General features: G+C 41.0%; 2 protein-coding genes across 2 annotated transcripts in view; both read right to left on the bottom strand.

Moving 5' to 3' along the window:
- Window positions 1-265: 265 nt before the first annotated feature.
- On the bottom strand, window positions 266-14,300 carry LOC143518468 (GTPase IMAP family member 7-like). The gene is made up of 5 exons (XM_077010951.1): window positions 14,166-14,300; window positions 11,738-11,812; window positions 4,720-10,951; window positions 3,269-3,656; window positions 266-3,162 (listed from the first exon to the last, which is right to left on the bottom strand). Exons 1-3 carry the CDS (start codon window positions 14,182-14,184, stop codon window positions 10,164-10,166), a joined length of 882 nt encoding a protein of 293 aa, XP_076867066.1. The 5' UTR covers window positions 14,185-14,300; the 3' UTR covers window positions 266-3,162; window positions 3,269-3,656; window positions 4,720-10,163.
- Window positions 14,301-14,944: 644 nt separating this feature from the next.
- LOC143518470 (uncharacterized) overlaps window positions 14,945-18,941 on the bottom strand; it is a 30,301-nt gene continuing 26,304 nt past the window's right edge. The window contains exon 4 of the mRNA XM_077010953.1: window positions 14,945-15,013. The gene's annotated coding sequence lies outside the window, so the exon portion shown is untranslated. The remainder of the gene's footprint in view (window positions 15,014-18,941) is intronic.

Genomic DNA, 18,941 nt, shown 5'->3' with positions numbered 1-18,941 from the left:
AATACAGCTAGTTAAACAGTGGCTGACAGGGGTGAGGATGGTTGTAACACAGCTTTAAAACGTGTTACAGCCATCACCTTACATACAACTAAGAAAACTTTATTGATTTTTTATAATTTTAAAGAAAGACTGACAGAGGTGTGCCTGCAAATGTTACAAATAAGGGCAAGTCAGTCAGGGGTGAGTTTCCCGAAACGTTCGTAGCGCTAAGTACTTCTTAACCTCATACGTTTCATACGAGGTTACGAAGTACTTAGCGCTACAAACGTTTCGGGAAACCCACCCCAGATCAGTTACAAAGGCACATGGTATCTGCCATGTAACACACACACACACACACACACTGACATTGGTTATTATTTGACCTACATGTTCTTTACACAGGTACATTGTATTAGTGTTCATTAAGCATACATATTGTTAAATAAGTTTGTTCTAGTACACTAATTTACACACCCACGACACACACACTTCTGAGTAAAACAGAAAGTGAATATGAGTTATGGTCAGTCACAGAGTGAGATACATTGTTCTGGATTGTTATTTTATTAAATAAATATATTTTTGAAGCATTTTGCATGGTTTGGCCTCTGTTTTTGCTTCTTTTGTCTAATTGTTACCCTACCGGGGTAGGTTGTAACAAGGGAACACCTTGTATTTGACATCAACTCACGACAGCTGTGATATTTCAATTGAAGTTTGAATTGGTGCCATTTGTAGTAAACAAATGGGTGTACTTTGTATAAAGGTTTGAGAAGTCTAGCTCAAAAATTCTGTGAGTTACAGTTGCTGAAGCAAAAAGTGTTACAATCATACAAAGTCTCCCCTATAGTTCAACTCATATCAACTACGGAACCTCTGAAAGTTCACTCTCTATCCTACAGAGAAAGAACGAAGATTACAAAGGTAAAGAATTACCATCTATTACCATATATTCTATAGAATACATGTAAATATCTAAAGAATTTACACTAATTACGATCCATCAGGTAGACATTGCTCATTACATGACTTACCTCATACCGCAGAATCCTTACAGTGGTGGGAGGGGGGAGGGGGGGTTACTTTCACCTTCACCAGCTCTAGCTACTAGGTGACGCATTTCAGCATATTTATGTTCAGTTTCAGTCATATCTAGGCGAGATATCAGAACTGATGTAGAAAATATCATGTTGTTCTCTATTCAACATGCGTTTGCATGGGATCCAGAATTTGGTGCTAAGCCCATTTTTTTTGTAATTGGAGAAAAATATCCACCATTTTCTTTTGAGTTTGCATTTTAAAAGTTAAACGATATGCTGTAGCTCCCACTAACATGTTCGTTTCTGCCCATCAACAAATGCCGTTTGTAACACAGCACCGCTAGACCGTAGAGGCTGAGTGAGCAGTGAAGGGAATGTTGGCTCCAAAAGGCAACAGCAGCAGGGAAAATAACACCTCCTCTTACTGTTTCCACAGGGAGAAGGAACAAGGGACGTGTGGAGAAAACCGGCTCTCAAACACAGAGGAAAGATCAACCAAGAACAAACAAAATTTTCCAGACAAAGACCAATAAGAGTAAAACAAAAGTGAAACTAACATATTTGTCATTTATCTTGTTTTTATCTCTATGATTAGAAACGAAAGAAACTCTAGGGACATAAACCACATTTTTCCATAAAAGTTGATTATGGGGTTTGACTGCCAGCTAAAACGGGCAATATTTCAAAAGACAGGCATTACATAACATTGTATACAATATAATACAAGTATTTAGAAGTCCTATTACAGTTTTGCAGCTGTAAAATTACACTAATCACACACCATGGGTGTAACACGCCTCAGTGCACATTCATGTGGCCCAAGTTCAAACTAATACCTTGGTGAATTTAAATACAAGAAACACATTTGTAATGTTCCTGTCTAGGAAAAGTACTAAATGTATACACCATGGATGGCTAAGAACTCATGGTGGTTTTTCATAGTTCTCAAAAGTGTATGAAGATTTACAAAATATCTGTATGCACAACAACCAGGCCAAAAGAAACCAAACTCATGCTAAGTCCACCCAAAATACAAGCTTACCTACACAAAAGAAACAAATGACAAACAATTAATCAACTTCTCTAACTAAAGCTAAACTGGAGAAAAAGTTTTACCCTAAAGAAAATCTCACTTACCCCTTTTGGCATACACACAGAAAACCAACACACACACAATATAGTAAACCTACAGCAACACAGGAATAAGGCTATAATATTGTGGTGAACAAACACCCAGCACACCCATCCAGGATCAGGGACACCTAGGGACACCGATGATTCGACAGACACAAGAAACAGACAGAGCAGGTCACACAGAGGCACGGCCGTAACGCATTGAATAGCATCAATACTCTATTTCTGGCCATATTGGTTTCAAGAATGCAAAGTGAGGTACCCACCCGATGACAGGGTTGTGATTGGACTGCACCTAACAGTTTGGTACAGGACATTTGATGTCATCCTGTTTATAGTTACAGCACTCCATGTGTGGACCTTGCAGGGTCACCACGATACATTTACATGCACTCTTGGTCTAATGGAGTTGAAAATGTCAATAGAAAATTACACTGTACAGTATATAGTACATTTGTACATCACAGAATAATAGCAATGCTGTTTATGGTTTCAGCTGCTTCACTTTCCACATTGCTGTGGACTGCAATGAACTTTGTCTCTCAAACATCAACATATTCAAAGTACTTTTACCAATACAGCTTAGTGATAGATTCCTACTGAATTTTCAACTGAAACCATTGCACTCCTCCTCCTCCTTCTCCTCCTCTTCCTCTGTGTTCCTCCAGGATCTCTTTTCCTCTGTGTGATTTAGACTCCATGAACTTTGCAGCACCACCACACTGAACATGCTTACACTTCACTCACTGTTTCCCACTGCATGAAAATGTCCATGTATAATTGGACCGGATCTGCTCCGGTAATCTCTGTATCTGCTGGTTCATATTCAGTGCTATCTATCAGCTGATCCTGTAGTTGAGTCATTGATCACAGAGCTCCACAGGACTGTTTCTTTCTCTATTACAACAGAACAGCGCTCTTAATCTGATCATCACCCTGGTCATTGCTTCCATCATTGGTTCTTGTGTTGTGTTCCCTCCATCTGGACAAGTGGAATTTTCTCTCACTGGAAGTGAACAAGAATGAGTCTTTTAACCACAAATACTTTACTGTATTTTGGTAACTATGTGGTTCATAGACATGCTAAAGGTACTGTATGGAACGATGATCACTCATCGGAGGTTCCTCCTTGCTGCTTCTCCTCCTGGTGGGACAGACGGAGGCTGAATCACTCATTGGAGATTCCTTCTTGCTGTTTCTCCTCCTGTCTGGTGCATCTATAACTGGAGTTTGTCCACTAACTAAGATACAGCAATAGCTGATCTTCAAAAAGTGTTTTAGCACACAGCCCTTTACGAAAGTACACTTGAAATCAATTTGGAGTTGCAAAATTGTATTTGCCAAAATATCTGCTCTCATAGTTTAGGTATTACACTTTAATTCTTCACTTTGTTTGTGCATGATTTACTGTTTATCATTTGGATGCATTGTTCTTATAATCCTTTAAAACAAATAAATTACTCACTGCTTGGAGGCTTCAGATCCTTGCTGTGTCTTCTTCTGATGGGATGGACAGAGATAAAACAGATAAATGCATTTATCTGTTCTGACCAGTTCAAGTTTGTTCATTTTTAGTTTTTGATTTAAAAGTCTGGTCTGGATTCAACGGTTGGGCCTTTCAAAGTCAAAAGAAAATAACAGTCTTGACCTTGAATTAGTGGATTATTGTGTAGTTTGCTGTGCCGCATAGTTTTGAACCTCTAGCTACTATAACCTCTAAAATCCACCAGGTGGCACTGTTTTGGCAGTGGAATTATGACACTAAAACCTTTTATGTCTTGCTCCTTTAACATAATGTTTTGGAATACTTTTATAGGTTTTCTGTATTTGTAAATGCACCAGAAATAAATCATGCACAGACGTTGGTTTGTAATTTTGCCTGTTCAGGGAGTGAATTTGTGTTTTGTTGTACCGTAGTCAGATTTTGGAAATTGTTTGTTATTTTGACCTGGGCCTCCCCTCAAGACACCCCTGCTGCTGGGTGTTTTATGCAAAACTGAAAGAATTAATATTTATTAACTTTCATCAGACTTAGAATATTAATAATATATAAATGAAGTGTCCGTCATGAAACATTTAATACAGTAATCTTTATATAATATCTTTATACAGCCTGTGGATAGGCAAAACTTTTATTTATGATTAACATGCATATAATTGAATCTGAGTAAACCTCTGAGGCCAGACTCACTGTGGATACCATCCTCTACAGTAAACAGAGATTTCAGAGGAGACATTTTAGGATATTTGATTTTATTTATATGAAGTGTTTTAAAAAGTCAGAGATAAAATAGTAATCAGTGCCAATGTTTGAAAGAGCAATAGCTAAAAGGTTAATATGCTAGCTAGTTAGGTTTCCTATTAGTGGCTCACGTAATGGTTCACCTAAGCTAACTGAAGTTAAATGCTTTTAGCCATTTTTATTGATAAGGCTAGGACTACCGGCTATACCCTCTTAAACCACAATGTCTACAGAATGACTAAGAACAATACTAATTTGTTTAAAATTTTTGATTAATATGGTTCTTATTAACCATAAGGGGGGGGGGGGGGGGGTTCTTACCTTCACCGTTACGCTCTGTTTCTGTAGATGAAGTGTCTCAACAAACTGTCCGTTGTGACATGAGTAAAGAGGACCAAAGCACAACTACAAATGAGTGTCTTTCTCACAGAAAACAAAAAGAACAAACACTCAGAGAACGGAGTCGCAGTCTGTCCTGAGACATAGTCTGTCCTGGCTCCTACAGGCGTGGATGCAGAGACATGTAGGGGTGTCCTGTGAGCTGAATGACACAAACGAGGAACAGGTGAGCGCAGTAATGACTAATAAATCCTCTGGCTGTCCCTCTGGAAAATGAAAAAAAATATTTTTTTTCAGTAGTAAACTGCAGAGTAAATTACAGAAAGCCGTGTCCCTGTGTCCTGGTACGAGAGTAAATAGCTGAGTGTTTGTGATAATCACTTACTTTAACCCACACCACAGTTTATGATTAACACTGAGAATGGAACTCCGTTCCTGCATCTTGTTTCTGGCAGGAGGGCTGTTCAGTATTTTAATGAGTAACTCTTTTCCATGTAGCACATCAAATTCTTACTGCTGAAATTTTCCACAGAAAATTGGATTAAGCAGATAAGTACAAATACATTGTAATTATGAACATGTGAAAACAAATTCTGCATAAGTGAAAATACTGTGACAGCTTGCTCTTCCTGGGCATCGTTATCCCATGGAGACTGTCTGCACCTGGGGAAGGAGTGTGTGAGCTGAATGTCATGGTGTTTGGAGCAGTGCTAATATGATCATATGGGGCATTTATGGATCCATGTTTTCCAACATAGTTAAAGCCAATTAATCATTAAGGATTGAGTTTTGATCAAAACAGGTAATGTAAACTAGAGATATTTTCATTTGCAATGCATAGCTAGTATAAGGTGGTCTTATTTGGGGTTGTATATTTTTGTTTGTATGCTTGTGTTTGTAACGTAGTGTTCACTGTGTATTTTAAGTGTTTTCATTTGTATATTTGTATAATCCCGCAATTACTTGTGTGTGTCATTGGTGTGTTATGCTTACATATTAACCTTACATAACCCTCCTGCTCCGGTTCAGATGACGAAGCAAGAGGCAGTACTGTGTGTGTGTGTGTGTGTGTGTGTGTGTGTGTGTGTGTGAGAGATGGGTTTTGCTGTGCTCTAGTGCACCCATGTGTGCTCACATGCACCTGCATGACTGCTCCAATTGTGTCTGCAAGCAGAACCTGTAGAATGCACACAGATAATACAGACACCTGTCATAACATTTGGGAAATATTCAAATGAACTGTAAGGTTGAAATTCATAAGATATATGCAAGTTTATGTTTACATCTGTTACATGTTCTTTACTGCCGAGTTTATTACAAACAGCTTTTGATTCTGTTGCTGTGCATTGCATAGTTGACCTGTTTGTGCCTTGCATATAACCACCTTCTACCTACCAACTTCCAGACAGAACAAATGTTATCTTAAAATTTACATGGCATGTTTCACCTGTTATGAACTAGTTCACCAGGGCTGATATCCACCTGCCAGGCAGTAAGTTTTTATCAGGCTGTTATTGCACAGCGTCAGAACAGGAAGGGGACAGCACACAGCCAGGGTCAGGAAGTCAGGTGCATAGGATCAGGCTGCCTGATAACCTCTACGATCCAGTGGAGGCAGTCAGCTTGCATTCAAGTTTGAGTTTCAAGTTCATACAGATTAACTCATAGAAAGAAGGACAGAACTCAAAGAAAGAAAGTACATGGGTATATGGCACATTCCTAGTTTCTTTTGGTCCCTACAGGTATGCAAAATGAATTTTGCACGATATTTTGCACAGCATTACCCAAATAATTGAAAATTAATGAATGAACCCCAGTGTGGTGCGTCTGAAAGGCACAGTTCTTGTTTCTCGGCTCTCGCTGTTGCCGTTTGTGCTGCGTTTTTCTTAATTTTGCTCCTTTTGTCCAACCTGCTCAAGTTAATCTCGTGTCAGCACTCTCACATAAAAAGACAGCAATCTCACTCCTTACAAATGTGTCCATCATTTTCTTCCTCTCGTTTGTTTTAACTGTAGTGAGATACGAGACGAGAGAAAAACGAAGAACACGCAGCGCGGAGACACGGGACACATCAGATATATAATATATAAAACACACACACGCCATTATGGGGTTCAGTGTAAATGCTTTAATGATAAAGGTCACACAATATGGTCTCCTGCAATGACACACAGACAGACATGAGGTCCAGTATTTGATGATACTTAGTGATAAATGTGGTCTGGCAAGTATCCCAGCAACACATTATACACATCCCAGTATAATGTTTTAGAGAGAACTAGAGTGATCAACATAGTCATACAGAAACACTGGAAACCAACATGGGGGCACAATGACCAACAAACAACAAGTGAAACATACAGGGTTTAAAACTACAGATAATCATGAAATTAAACTACACACAAGAACAATAACGAAGGGCGACAACGAGTAACAAACAACAAGGCGTGTCAACTGCAATAACAAAAGCACACACAGGCGAAATGTAACTTGCATATATGAGGTAATTAATTAATTCTTGATGATAAATTAAAATTCGAAGACAACACAGAGACTATTGTCACGTATGACCATGCCCCCCTCACGTAGCTGTCACTCCGAGTTCCCTCATGTCTGTGTCCCGTGCCTGTTGTTCCCGCCCCACTCGGTTATCTTGTGATTCCCTTGTGTATTGCCACGCCCCCGTGTCATTGTTATCACCTGTCCCTCGTTAAATGTCATTGTATAAAAGTCCCAGTATTCCCCCTGTCTAGTATCCATGGTTTTGTTTGTCTGCTCAGACGGTTTGTGCTTTGTTCACTCCATGCCTTCGTGTTGCTGTGTTCATGCTAGTCATTCCTGTTTGTAAGTACGTCTCGTCATCGCTACTCATTCGCCCTGTGTTATCTGTTTGTTTCAGTAGCTCTGCGTTTTACCCGTGTTTTGTTTTCCCAGTGTCCAGTTATGTCGCTCAGTGTTTCTTGTTCTGACTCCCTCGATGATTTGACCCATGCATTCCTTCTCGACCCTGATTTTGGTATTCCCTTTATTAAATCTCGCTCTCCTCAGCGATTGTGTCCGTCTCCTCGCTCCGTTGCGTATGTAACGTTGCATACGCAACGGAGCGAGGTAGGTATCGTTGTCTTAGATGTCGGACTGTTCGGCGGAGAGTGACCTTTGTTCCTGAAGCCATTAGATTACTAAATGAACACTGATATTTATCTTTGGATATTAGACTCCTTGCTTGTGATTGGTATTCATGTTTGTTTGTCTGTCTTGTGATGTTGTGCCCAATATTAATTGCCCCCTTGGGGATAAATAAAGTGATTCAATTCAATTATACGACAATTCAGAAAATACATGAAATGCATTCACACATTCATGCATGTTATATAATGCATTAACTGTACCACAATGTTCACGCAGCAGCACGGTGTTCTCCAGCAGTTCTCTCTGTCTCTATGCCAACATCACACACCTCTCCTGCCATCACCGTGACGTACAGCATGAACGAGTGTGATGTGTATATATGTTAAGTATCAGCAGAAGTGCATTAATGTGCTGTCAGACCTCAACCTGCTGAACCTCTCCACCATTACACAGGAGGAGTGAAGACTCAAGAACCTACTGCTACAAAACTAGTGCACATGAATACAATAAAGTGCTAGTGCTTTAATACTTGCTATTGTATAGATCTTTTCAAACAATCACAGGCTATTTATGCACATTTATTATAAGCGAGTATGTTAGTCACTGTATAGTACACTGTAAAAAATGTTTGTTAAATTTACGGTATAAACTATAAAATAGCAACAGTAAAAGATCATAAAGTAGAAAACAGTATTTCACTGTAACAGATGCAATAGTTTACTTTAAAAAAATAAACAGTATATAAAATTAATTTTTACAGTCATAATATGTAGAAAGCACACATTTTTAATGTTAATTTCAATACTTTAGGTAAAATATATTGGAAAATTCCGTAATGTAGTAAACAAGGAATTACCCTAAAAATAAAAAAAATATTCAGTCTAAATTACAGATTTTGCTGATGAGTAGCCTACATTTCAATTTACAGTGAAAACCATTCACTGTGGTGACATCATGTAAAAAATAAAATAACGCGTGGCCACGACTTACTAACGCGTGCGAAGATCATTAAGGCGTGGGAATGAGATACTAATGTCGCCTTTCACGCGCGGCAACAAAGTTAATTTTTTCACAGCAAAACAAGCAGATCCCAGGGTTGTTCGTGAACTGACTGGCAAGGAGGGGATGTACACTAACTGACTGCCCAAGGAAGATAAACCTGGCTTTATATAAAGTAATACTTAATTATCTCGTTCGCACGCGTTAATTATCTCGTTCGCACGCGTTAGTAAGTATATACTACTTATAGATAATAATATAGATCATTGGTGGCAACAACTGGGAGGCCCTAGTGATGGCGGCCTACCTGTAATTTACTGTGAAGTTGAACTTTACAATCAAATACTGTAAAATAATAATGGTTGTAATGTGTTCATCATAGAGTTAACAGTAAAACAGTTGTTTTTAAAATTATTCACCCTAAATAGGTTTATTTTAAAAAGTTGTTAATTTTACAGTGTATTATTGTAAGCTGTAAAGTCATTTTCCGTAAAAAGAACAGTTCTAAATGATGAAATTTACCGTTGTCAAAAAAGATACCGTAGTGTTTTTTACATTGTCACCGTTTTTTTTACGGTAAAATTCTGGCAACCACAGCTGCCAGTCTTTTACCGTAAATTTAACGGATTTTTTTTTACAGTGTATATATCAGGGGTGGCCAACCCGCGGCTCTTTGCCTGGTTTCATGCGGCTCCCCAGCCGGTCCGCGGGCTCACCTGCACAAACGGGGCGACACACTGCTACATTTTCGTGGTGCGCGGTTAGTTTACAAGCCTAGCGAGCCACTAATACTTTTAAAACCGGCGTAGTGGAAAACATGCATTTGACTGTCTTCACAGCTAATAATTTACACTCGCCAGACTCCTGAATCTTCTCAGTCATTTCTCTTTCTTTACTTACTTTATTCTCATCTCTTCCCTCCATGCGTGTTCTATCTCTCTGATCTGAGATTCTGTCTCCAGGTAGATCTTACTGCTGTAGAATCTCTCTTTGTTTCCTTCCACCATCTTCTCTCAAAATGTTTCTCTGGAGTTCAGGCATAATAATCTTCATGAGGTTCCTCTCTGCCTCCAACCTGGCCTCTCCTTCATACATCTCTCTGATCTCCTCCATCTCCTGTTTATGTCTCTCCTCCATCTCTCTCCTCTCCATCTTTCATTTCTCTTTCATTTTCTTCACCTCATCTTTCATTTCTTCCCTTCGGTCTACCTCTCTTTTCAGCTCTTGTTTCAGTTCTCTCTTTTTTTCCCTCATCCATTTCTTCCTTCATCTTTCTCTCCAGTTTGGTTGTTCGATCATTAAGTTGTCTGATATCTGCTTCGTGTCCTTGTATCACTCCCTCTATCTTTTCCAGAGAATCTTGCATCTTCTTTTCCAGTTTCTCTTTCATCATTTGCTTTATTTTCTTCACTTTCCTTCAGGATTTTTATCCTCATTTCTCTGATCACAGATTCTGTCTCCAGGTAAATCTCACTACTGTAGAATCTCTCTCTCTTTCCTTCCACCATCTTCTCTATCTTCTCTAGCAACTCTGAGATCTGAGACCCATCCCCACTCTCCTTAATGTTGAGACTTTGAAACCTGTTCCCACATTTCTCCACAAGTGTCTGGACCTCTTGGCTTCCTGACTGAATGAACTGTTCAGGATTTTGCTCTTCTTCACTAACAGTGAAGAGGATCATGGTGTTCCTCCAACATCTCTCCCCAAACATCTCCATTTTCTCCAGCATCCCTCTCTCCTCTCCTGCAGGCTGCTTCACTGGTATTACTAGGAGGAAGGCGTGAGGTCCTGGGGCAGACAGGCGGACACAGAGTGCCACGTCCTGTCTCACCTCCTCCAGAGAGAGTTCAGGGCAGAACCAGTCAGGAGTGTCCACCACAGTCACCTTCCTCCCAGCCACCTCCCCCTGTCTGCTCTCACTCTGCTGGGGGAGTGTAGATGTAGCAGCCTGGCTCCTCTCCTCTCTGCCCAGGATGGTGTTTCCTGCTGCACTCTTCCCAGACCCAGTCCTCCCCAGCAGCACCAGCCTGAGTTCTGGTACAGGAACCAGCACTGGAGAGTCTGGACTGGAGGATTCTCCACTCACTGGAAATGAATAAGAATAAATAATTTAACAGAATAGTTTACTGCAATCTGGAAAATAGGCTGTTAATAAATCCTTAAGGTACTATATGAAACTCTATGGCTGCATCTCAATTCAGGGGCTGCAGCCTATGTAGACCGTGTAGACCGCAGCCCACGGTGGCCACACACTTCGAAGGCCGGGTAGGCTGCATCTCACGGCTGTTAAATGAGACAGTCTAGTCTTCGCAAGACGTATGTTTGCGTGACCACACTCTGCCCCGTTACATACGTTACATACGTGTTAGCGAGCTGTCCGACAAATATCACATCACCCACAAATGCCTAAAAGAAAATGCGTTGAACATGTATTCACATGTTTGGCGGGAAGTATAACTTCATAACAAAATTCAATGTATTTTTATAAACGTTACTCTTTAGTAAATACTCAAAGCACATGTTTACCTGCAATATCATTAATAACTGGCATGTTATTTAGCATTTATACTGCAGTATAAATGTCCATATTTAAAAAATACCGACATTTAAAAACGAATTCTTCGGCCCGTACACTAGACTCCGCCTGTTTATTGTTCATAGAGCAATGAATCCTGGGATATGGTGGGACGCGAAGGATACTCAGATGCATCCTTCGTTTTCGGGGTTTTGAAGGCTACATTCGTCGGCCGCATAAGAAGGAGTCCACGAATTGGGACAGCCTCGTCGTGGCGCAGTGACGTAACCGGCCTACAAATGCGCACTTTGTGGGCTGCAGCCCCTGAATTGAGATACACCTTATATATCACTTACTCCGTGGAGGAAGTCCCTCCATACTTTTTCTCCTCCTATATCCTGGTTCTGCTGAGTCTTGAGTCTCTCCATTCGCTGTAATACAGCACAACCAGGCAGAATAGGGAACATGTTATTCAGAAGGCAGAGTTATCAGCTAAGCAATAATCTAGCTATGATAGATTATGAGGAACCAAATTTCATTTGTCCTAAATAGCTAAATAATGAAATAACCTAGTTATTTATAAGTTCCATAGTATAATAGTAGCTTTGATTCACCAGGTGCTTCTGTATAAACTACAGTTTAGCATGCAAGTATACTACACTGTAAAAAATCCAACTTTTGTTTAGTTCTCGAAACTAAAGTAAGAATGAAATTTGAACTAAAAAAAAAAGTTGGTGAGGTTCACATATCATCTTAAGTAATTTCAAAAATTCAGCTCCAACGTATTCCTAACTTATTTTCCTTTGCTGATGTAACTTACTATTTTACGTTTCTTGTCCACTGAACTAACTTGTTTAATGAACGCATGCGCACTTCAAGTTAGTAGCGTTTGCTACGGGGTTTCCCCGCTGTGCAGGAGCTTATGCACGTTTGCAAGTCCTTTAGCTACCGCAACCGCACGAGGAATGGAGTACATTTTCAGTAGTAAGTCATGTTGCAGATAAATTTACTTTATTTTCACATTTCTCAAGATTGTATACTTAAAGGGTCAACGTAATTCTTTAGGTTAAAATCAAATGTTTCAATATAATAAGCCAAATAACTTATATATGACTGTATGCCCAGCTGTCTTGTATAAACATGTATAGAAAATGTTATTTTCAAATAAGTCACTTTCAACAAAGTTTTAATGTGTGTTAATGGTCTCGTTTCCACTAAAGGCCAATGCAGTTAAGGTGTAACAGTGTTAGCATAGTTCTAAATGTATGCAGACGTTCTTACATTAGCCTGGTAGTGTATAAGTAAAGGACATTATTGTCAAACAATCATTTTGAGATGTTGTAAACGTCCTAATTCTGATGTAGCAACAAAGCAAATGGAGAAATAAACCGTAGACGGTCTAACGGGTCCTCACATTTGCGACTTTAGCTAGCAGGCTAGCTAGCAACCACCAGCAGTGGAAAAGAGGCCTCCCGCCCTGTGCCGCTTAAATGAACACATATAACGAATTCTGAGTGAATGTTCTTCACTTTAGGCTTGTGTCCTGCTGTGTATTTCAATATGAACATTTCTGTGACACTGTAATATGTAAATATTTAAGCAGTTCTCTCAGCATTGATATTTTTAATATTGTATGTCTGTCGTCTATGGTTATTTGTGCTTCTTGGAAAACGTCTAACTTGCAAAACACTTGGTAATGACATTGACTCCTGTAGTTAGTAGTAGTCTGACTCAATGGTATCTTGAATTCTGTCCTATCTGTACTATTACCTAGGATGAATTCTGTGATCGGATGCAAAGCACTTTTGTAAGTCGCTTTGGATAAGAGCGTCTGCTAAATGCCGTAAATGTTAATAGATGCTGCTTTTATGTACATTTTAATGTTGTAATGAAATGTGAAATTTTGTAATACTCTTTAATAAATGTTTTATTAATGTTCATTTTGTTGGATTGTGTTCTTTATTGCTATAAAAATACTATATTGCCTTTGTCTTAAAATATTAAGTTGACTGGACTCATTTTTATAAGTTGTGATAGCTTTTGTTCTCCCAACTAACACTGCTTTGTCCTGTAATTAATTCTATGGACAAAATATTTTAAGTTAAGTGAACTCATAATATAACTTTATATTTTGAGTTGGGCAGACTTTTGAGTGAAAAGTTCAATTTACTCAAAAAATCACTTGTAATAAGTTGACAATTTTTTTTTAGTTTGCTGAACTTTTTTTTTTTACAGTGTATAGCACTAGAGCTGAAAGAGCTTCAGCCCTGCTGACCATCTTGATTCCAGCCAGCAGATCATGGCGAGCTCTTCTCAGGGGTCAGCAGGTGCGCATCTCCCTTCATTGTTGTTTTATTGAATTATACCCACAACACCTCCAGAAGGCTCAACTGAACTCACTTGTAAACCCAAGCACACCTCTTTAAGCACCAGGCCTCTAGCAAACACAACCCATAAAACCCATGCTGGCCTTCCCGGTCACTACGTCCGTACCCAGCCCAACTGACACTTTTGATGTGTACTCGGTGCTGCCAGCTCCATCTTTCCAATTATACTAGCAAGCGTTCCCCACCTGGCACATGCTTTATTCCATCAGTTCATTTTGGATCTACCACTTCACACAGGGACACAACAACCATGGCAGTAACTACTGTCCTAATCAATTACTACATCACCTAAAACTATTTAGCTCTTAGGAATAAAATCACATGGTACACAAGTTCTTATTCTTCTCCTCACCATGATAACACTTATTTATTTATTTTTCAGGACCAGATAACTCACTCTGTGGAGGTGGCCACATGTTGATTTCTGGAGCTGTTTGCGGTCTGCTTCTCTCCTCTATAGGGCTGTCTTTCTCCTCTAGAAGTCTGTGTAACGGATGTGAATTCTTCGACAATCCGTGTACAGATAACAGGACACAGGATGGAGTTCACCATGTTTACTGTGACAGACAGAAAATACACAATTTTTGTCTTCACATGTCGCGCACACTCTGGCTCCCCTCATCAGTGTAAAACGCCACTGTCAGGGGGAGGAAGCCTTAACATTGCATAAATACACACTGGCCATATTACAAGACATAGTATGAATTATGCTAACTCGTTCTACATAATCAATGAACCATGTATGAACTTGTAACAATAAATAATTCCATACAAAATTCCCTTGTGTGAATGTGTCATTTTTCACAAGAAAATACAATACACAAATGAACTTTCACCTTCAAAATCAAATGAACATACCTGTGACAGACAGAAAATACACAATTTTTGTCTTCACATGTCGCGCACACTCTGGCTCCCTATGAAATAAAAACTGTCATAAGATGGCTGCCCTATTAGCTTGCAGTTAGCTAGCTAAAATAAAATTGAGGCTGATTAAAAGCGTCTTTCCCTTTTTTTTTTAAACTCTCATCAACCCTCCAAAGTACACTATAATGGTAGAACTACAACATACAATATTTTCTGCACAACATATGCTCATATGAAAACAGAATTAGTATTTTAACTGAATAAAATATATGTAACGTTACGGAGGCGAACTTACCCTCATCAGTGTAAAACGCCACTGTGAGGGGGGAGGGGAGACAGCCCAATATAACTTTCGCGGGTGCGCAGAGTGTTTCTGGTCTTTCAAAATAAAAGACCAAAATAATGATAAAATTCACATTAAATTATAAAATAAAACACAGACATTGAGCAGGAATTCAAGTAGTATATTATTGTATTTTTAACTCCGTTACACTCACCCCCACTGAATTTTATCGAATTTGAGCCTCAGTTATGCAGGACAAAGGATCACAAACAAAAGCAGGTACCAATAAGGCAAACCAACAAACAAAGTGTCCCATAAGGACGAAGTGGGATGAGGGTGGTGCCAACCCTCAACCCAACTACTGGTAACAGGGTGCCTTTTACACCCCACAAATCCTGCATGCAAACACAGACTAGACAATACTGGCCCAAGTGGCATCAGGCATTAAACTGAACAATGTAAAGAAGCATTAGAACGAATGTAGGTCCAAAAGTGACACAATAGGGCCAAAAACTAATCAACCAGGGCCTGAAGCATAGATCTGCAGACACCCTTAACACTGGTATGGGTAGGAACAACATCCTGTCTAGTCATAGTTTGTATAAGTCTGTTCACAGGCTTAATCAAACGACGAATTCGAGGACGTAACTGTGACTGACTAGCAGGCACAACAGGTCGTGCAACAGTCATTTGGTCAACAGTAGGTGGAGCATGAGTAGCCTGATCAACAGTAGGATCACAGTCCGACAGTCTGGTGGTAAAGTCATCGGCAGGGCCAGTTACCAGGTCAGAGTCAGGGGAAGTGAGCTGGTCAGGGCATCCGCCCGGTGACAGGCCAACTATCTCTCGGGGAACTGAAGTGTCACTGGCCAGTTCAGAAACATCAGTTTGTGTTGGGTTTGAGTCAGACAACTGTGTGATCCATTCAACAGTTCTTCTGTTAGAATCAGCATGCTTAGCAATATCCACGGGGCCCAGATCATCCGTTGATGGCATCGGGACACGCACGGTCTCATGCTCACTGTCACACTCTGATCGAGTCTCATCCACATCACTGACAGTGGGGATAGAACCACCACTGACAAATGTCGAAACGTTGTCAGACATGTCACAAACCTCTACTGGAAGGAAATTAACCGGCAACAGAAGATTTCTGTGGACAATCTTCACTCTCCCAGAAACACTGTCACTGATCTTGTAGGTATGAGTATCAGGGTTGACATCCAGGACAGTATAGATGGTTGATTCCCATTTATCGGCCAGTTTCTTTTTCTCCTTTTTCTTCTTATTGGCCAAAAGCACTCGATCTCCTATTTCAATGTTGGAGCCTTTCACCCTTCTGTTGTACAGCAAAGCGTGTCTGTGTTGTTCTTTGGTAACATGTTCTTGGGCAACTACCATCGCGTCTTTAAGAGCACTGGTAAGGGATTCCACATATTTGTCATAGCTCGACACATTAGAATCATGCAAGACAGAACGAAACAGGATGTCCACAGGCAGGCGCGGGACACGTCCAAACATGAGATAAAATGGGGGAAAGCCCGTTGTTTCATGGGCAGTGCAATTGTACACAAAGGTTAGAGTCTGTAACTTTTTCGGCCAATCGACTTTTGCTGCAGGGGGCAAGGCACGAATCATCCCACCCAGGGTTCGATTGAAACGCTCCACAGACCCATTGCCCATGGGATGGTATGGTGTGGTATGTGATTTCTTGACACCAGACACCTTCAGCAGCTCACTGATCAGATGACTCTCAAAGTTAGGTCCTTGGTCACTATGGATTCTTTCTGGAAATCCAAAGACACAGAAGTACTTATTCCACAAAACATTGGCGACCTGCTTTGCTGTTTGGTCTTTACAGGGAAAGGCCTGCGCCATTCTTGTAAAATGGTCCGTGATAACAAGCACGTCGATCGACTTATTACGGGAGTCCTCAGCAGACCAAAAATCAATGCAGACCAGCTCAAGCGGTTTAGATGTTACAATATTCTCTAGAGGTGCTCTCCCCTCAGGTTCAGCTGTCTTGCTCACAACACATCGCTGGCACTGCCGGACATAGTCCCTCACGTCTCTGTCAAGTGTCAGCCAGAAGAACCTTTGTCTAGTTAAGCCCAAACTCCGTGACTGGGCTTGATGACCTGCCTCGTCATGCACACCACGCAGGACCTCAGCCATAAGTGTGTCAGGAACCACAAATTGGTGACGCTTGGCTCTTGTTCTCTGATCTCTCGAGACCCTGTACAGAACACCATTGATCACAGAGAGCTTCTCCCAGTGTTTCAAATATTTCATCACTGGCATTGGCTCTTTAGCTCTATCTCTCCTTGTAGGCCTTTGACGCCTCTCAACATAAAACAGGACACGGGAAAGGGTAGAATCTCCCAACTGGCTGTCACGCAGATCCTTTTCAGTGTAAGCTGGCAAAGGATCTGACCCTTGACTGACCAGTTGTGGAAGGAACTGCAAAGCTGCCATGGCACGAACAGAAGGGCCAGTATCCCAGCATACATGTGACTGCAGGACTGCGGACACCACCTCCCGTTCCATAATTTGGGAGTGAGCTTGGAGAGCGCCCTGTACGAACTGGTGACAATTGTGTTGTACTTGGTCTGGATCACATGACGTGCGAAAGGCCTGCTGGATAGAGGCAGTCGACATACCTTGAACCTCACTGAGAAGACTCTGATAGGGCTCTGTGAACAATCTTCGGCCCACTGGGTCCTTGATGAAAGGGACACGGCTCAAAGCATCTGCCACAATGTTCTGGCGGCCAGGAACATATTTAATATCGAAGTCATAGCTGGCAAGTTTGGCTACCCAACGCTGTTCACAGCAATCTAGCTTTGGTTTGGTCAGAATGTGAGTCAGCGGGTTATTGTCCGTCCAGACTGAAAACTTGTGGCCCTTCAGCCAATGACTGAACTTATCACATACGGCCCATTTCAATGCCAAAAACTCGAGTCTGTGGGCTGGATAGTTCTTTTGCGACTGAGTGAGGGACTTGCTAGCAAAAGCTATGGGTCTGGCATGGAGCTCACCGTCCTTGATCTGAGACAACACTGCACCTATCCCATCCAGAGATGCGTCTGTGGAAAGCACAAAGGGACGGGAAAAGTCAGGGTGGGCTAGGACCATCGCTTGCATTAAACTCTCCTTCAGGCTCTCAAAGGCTTGAACATGCGCAGCTGTCCAGTCAGCAGCAGACAACTTTCTGTACTGGAGCTTTGACTTATTGTTTTTCCCTTTTCTCTTCTCACCCTTCAGGAGCTCGAACAAGGGCTTCGCTATGGCAGAAAACTTCGGTACAAAGTGCTGATAGTAATTTATCATCCCTAGGAATGATCTGAGTCGTTTTTGGGAAGGTGTTACACCATCAGGCTCCATAAGGTCGGCACAGCACATGTTGGCGATAGCCTCAACTTTGCTGGGGTCTGTAGAAACACCACACTCATCGATGACATGGCCTAGGAATTTCACAGACCTGCGCAGGAAAAAGCACTTCTTAGGTGCTAGTTTCAGGTTGTGGCCACGCAATCTCTCAAACACTATCTCAAGGCGCTTAAGCGCAGTGTCCTCATCAGGCGCATAGACCAAGAGGTCATCTAAGTAGCACAGCAAGCTCAGATAGTTTTGATCTCCGAAAATGCTGGTCATCATCCTCATAAAACTTCCCGGACTGTTACAGAGGCCCTGTGGCAGACGATTGTACTCATAGAGGCCCATGGGAGTAGTGAAGGCCGAGTACTTCTTATCCTCTTCATGGAGCGGCATGTTGTAGAAGCCGGATGTCAAATCCATGGTGCTGAAGAGACAGTTGCCTCCAAGGGCTGCCAAGCAGTCTGCTTGATGGGGAAGTGGATGGGCGTCTTTCAGGGTTCTTTTGTTTAGCCAGCGGAAATCAGTACAAATACGGAGATCGCCATTTTTCTTCCATACTAGCACTAGTGGCGACGCATACTCACTAGTCGATTTTCTTATTATTTCTTTTTCCTCCATCTCACTCAACACTTGGCGCAACTTATG

This window comes from Brachyhypopomus gauderio, chromosome 7, assembly GCF_052324685.1.
Source record: "Brachyhypopomus gauderio isolate BG-103 chromosome 7, BGAUD_0.2, whole genome shotgun sequence".
NCBI lineage: Eukaryota > Metazoa > Chordata > Actinopteri > Gymnotiformes > Hypopomidae > Brachyhypopomus > Brachyhypopomus gauderio.
This window is presented reverse-complemented; position numbering and strand designations above follow the sequence as displayed.

Bases quoted from the DNA above. Each gene is read 5' to 3' on its own strand.
- LOC143518468 (XM_077010951.1), bottom strand. The intron at 10,952-11,737 runs GTAAGTGATATA...ATTCATTTCCAG, and splicing joins GGAGGGACTTCCTCCACGGA to TGAGTGGAGAATCCTCCAGT.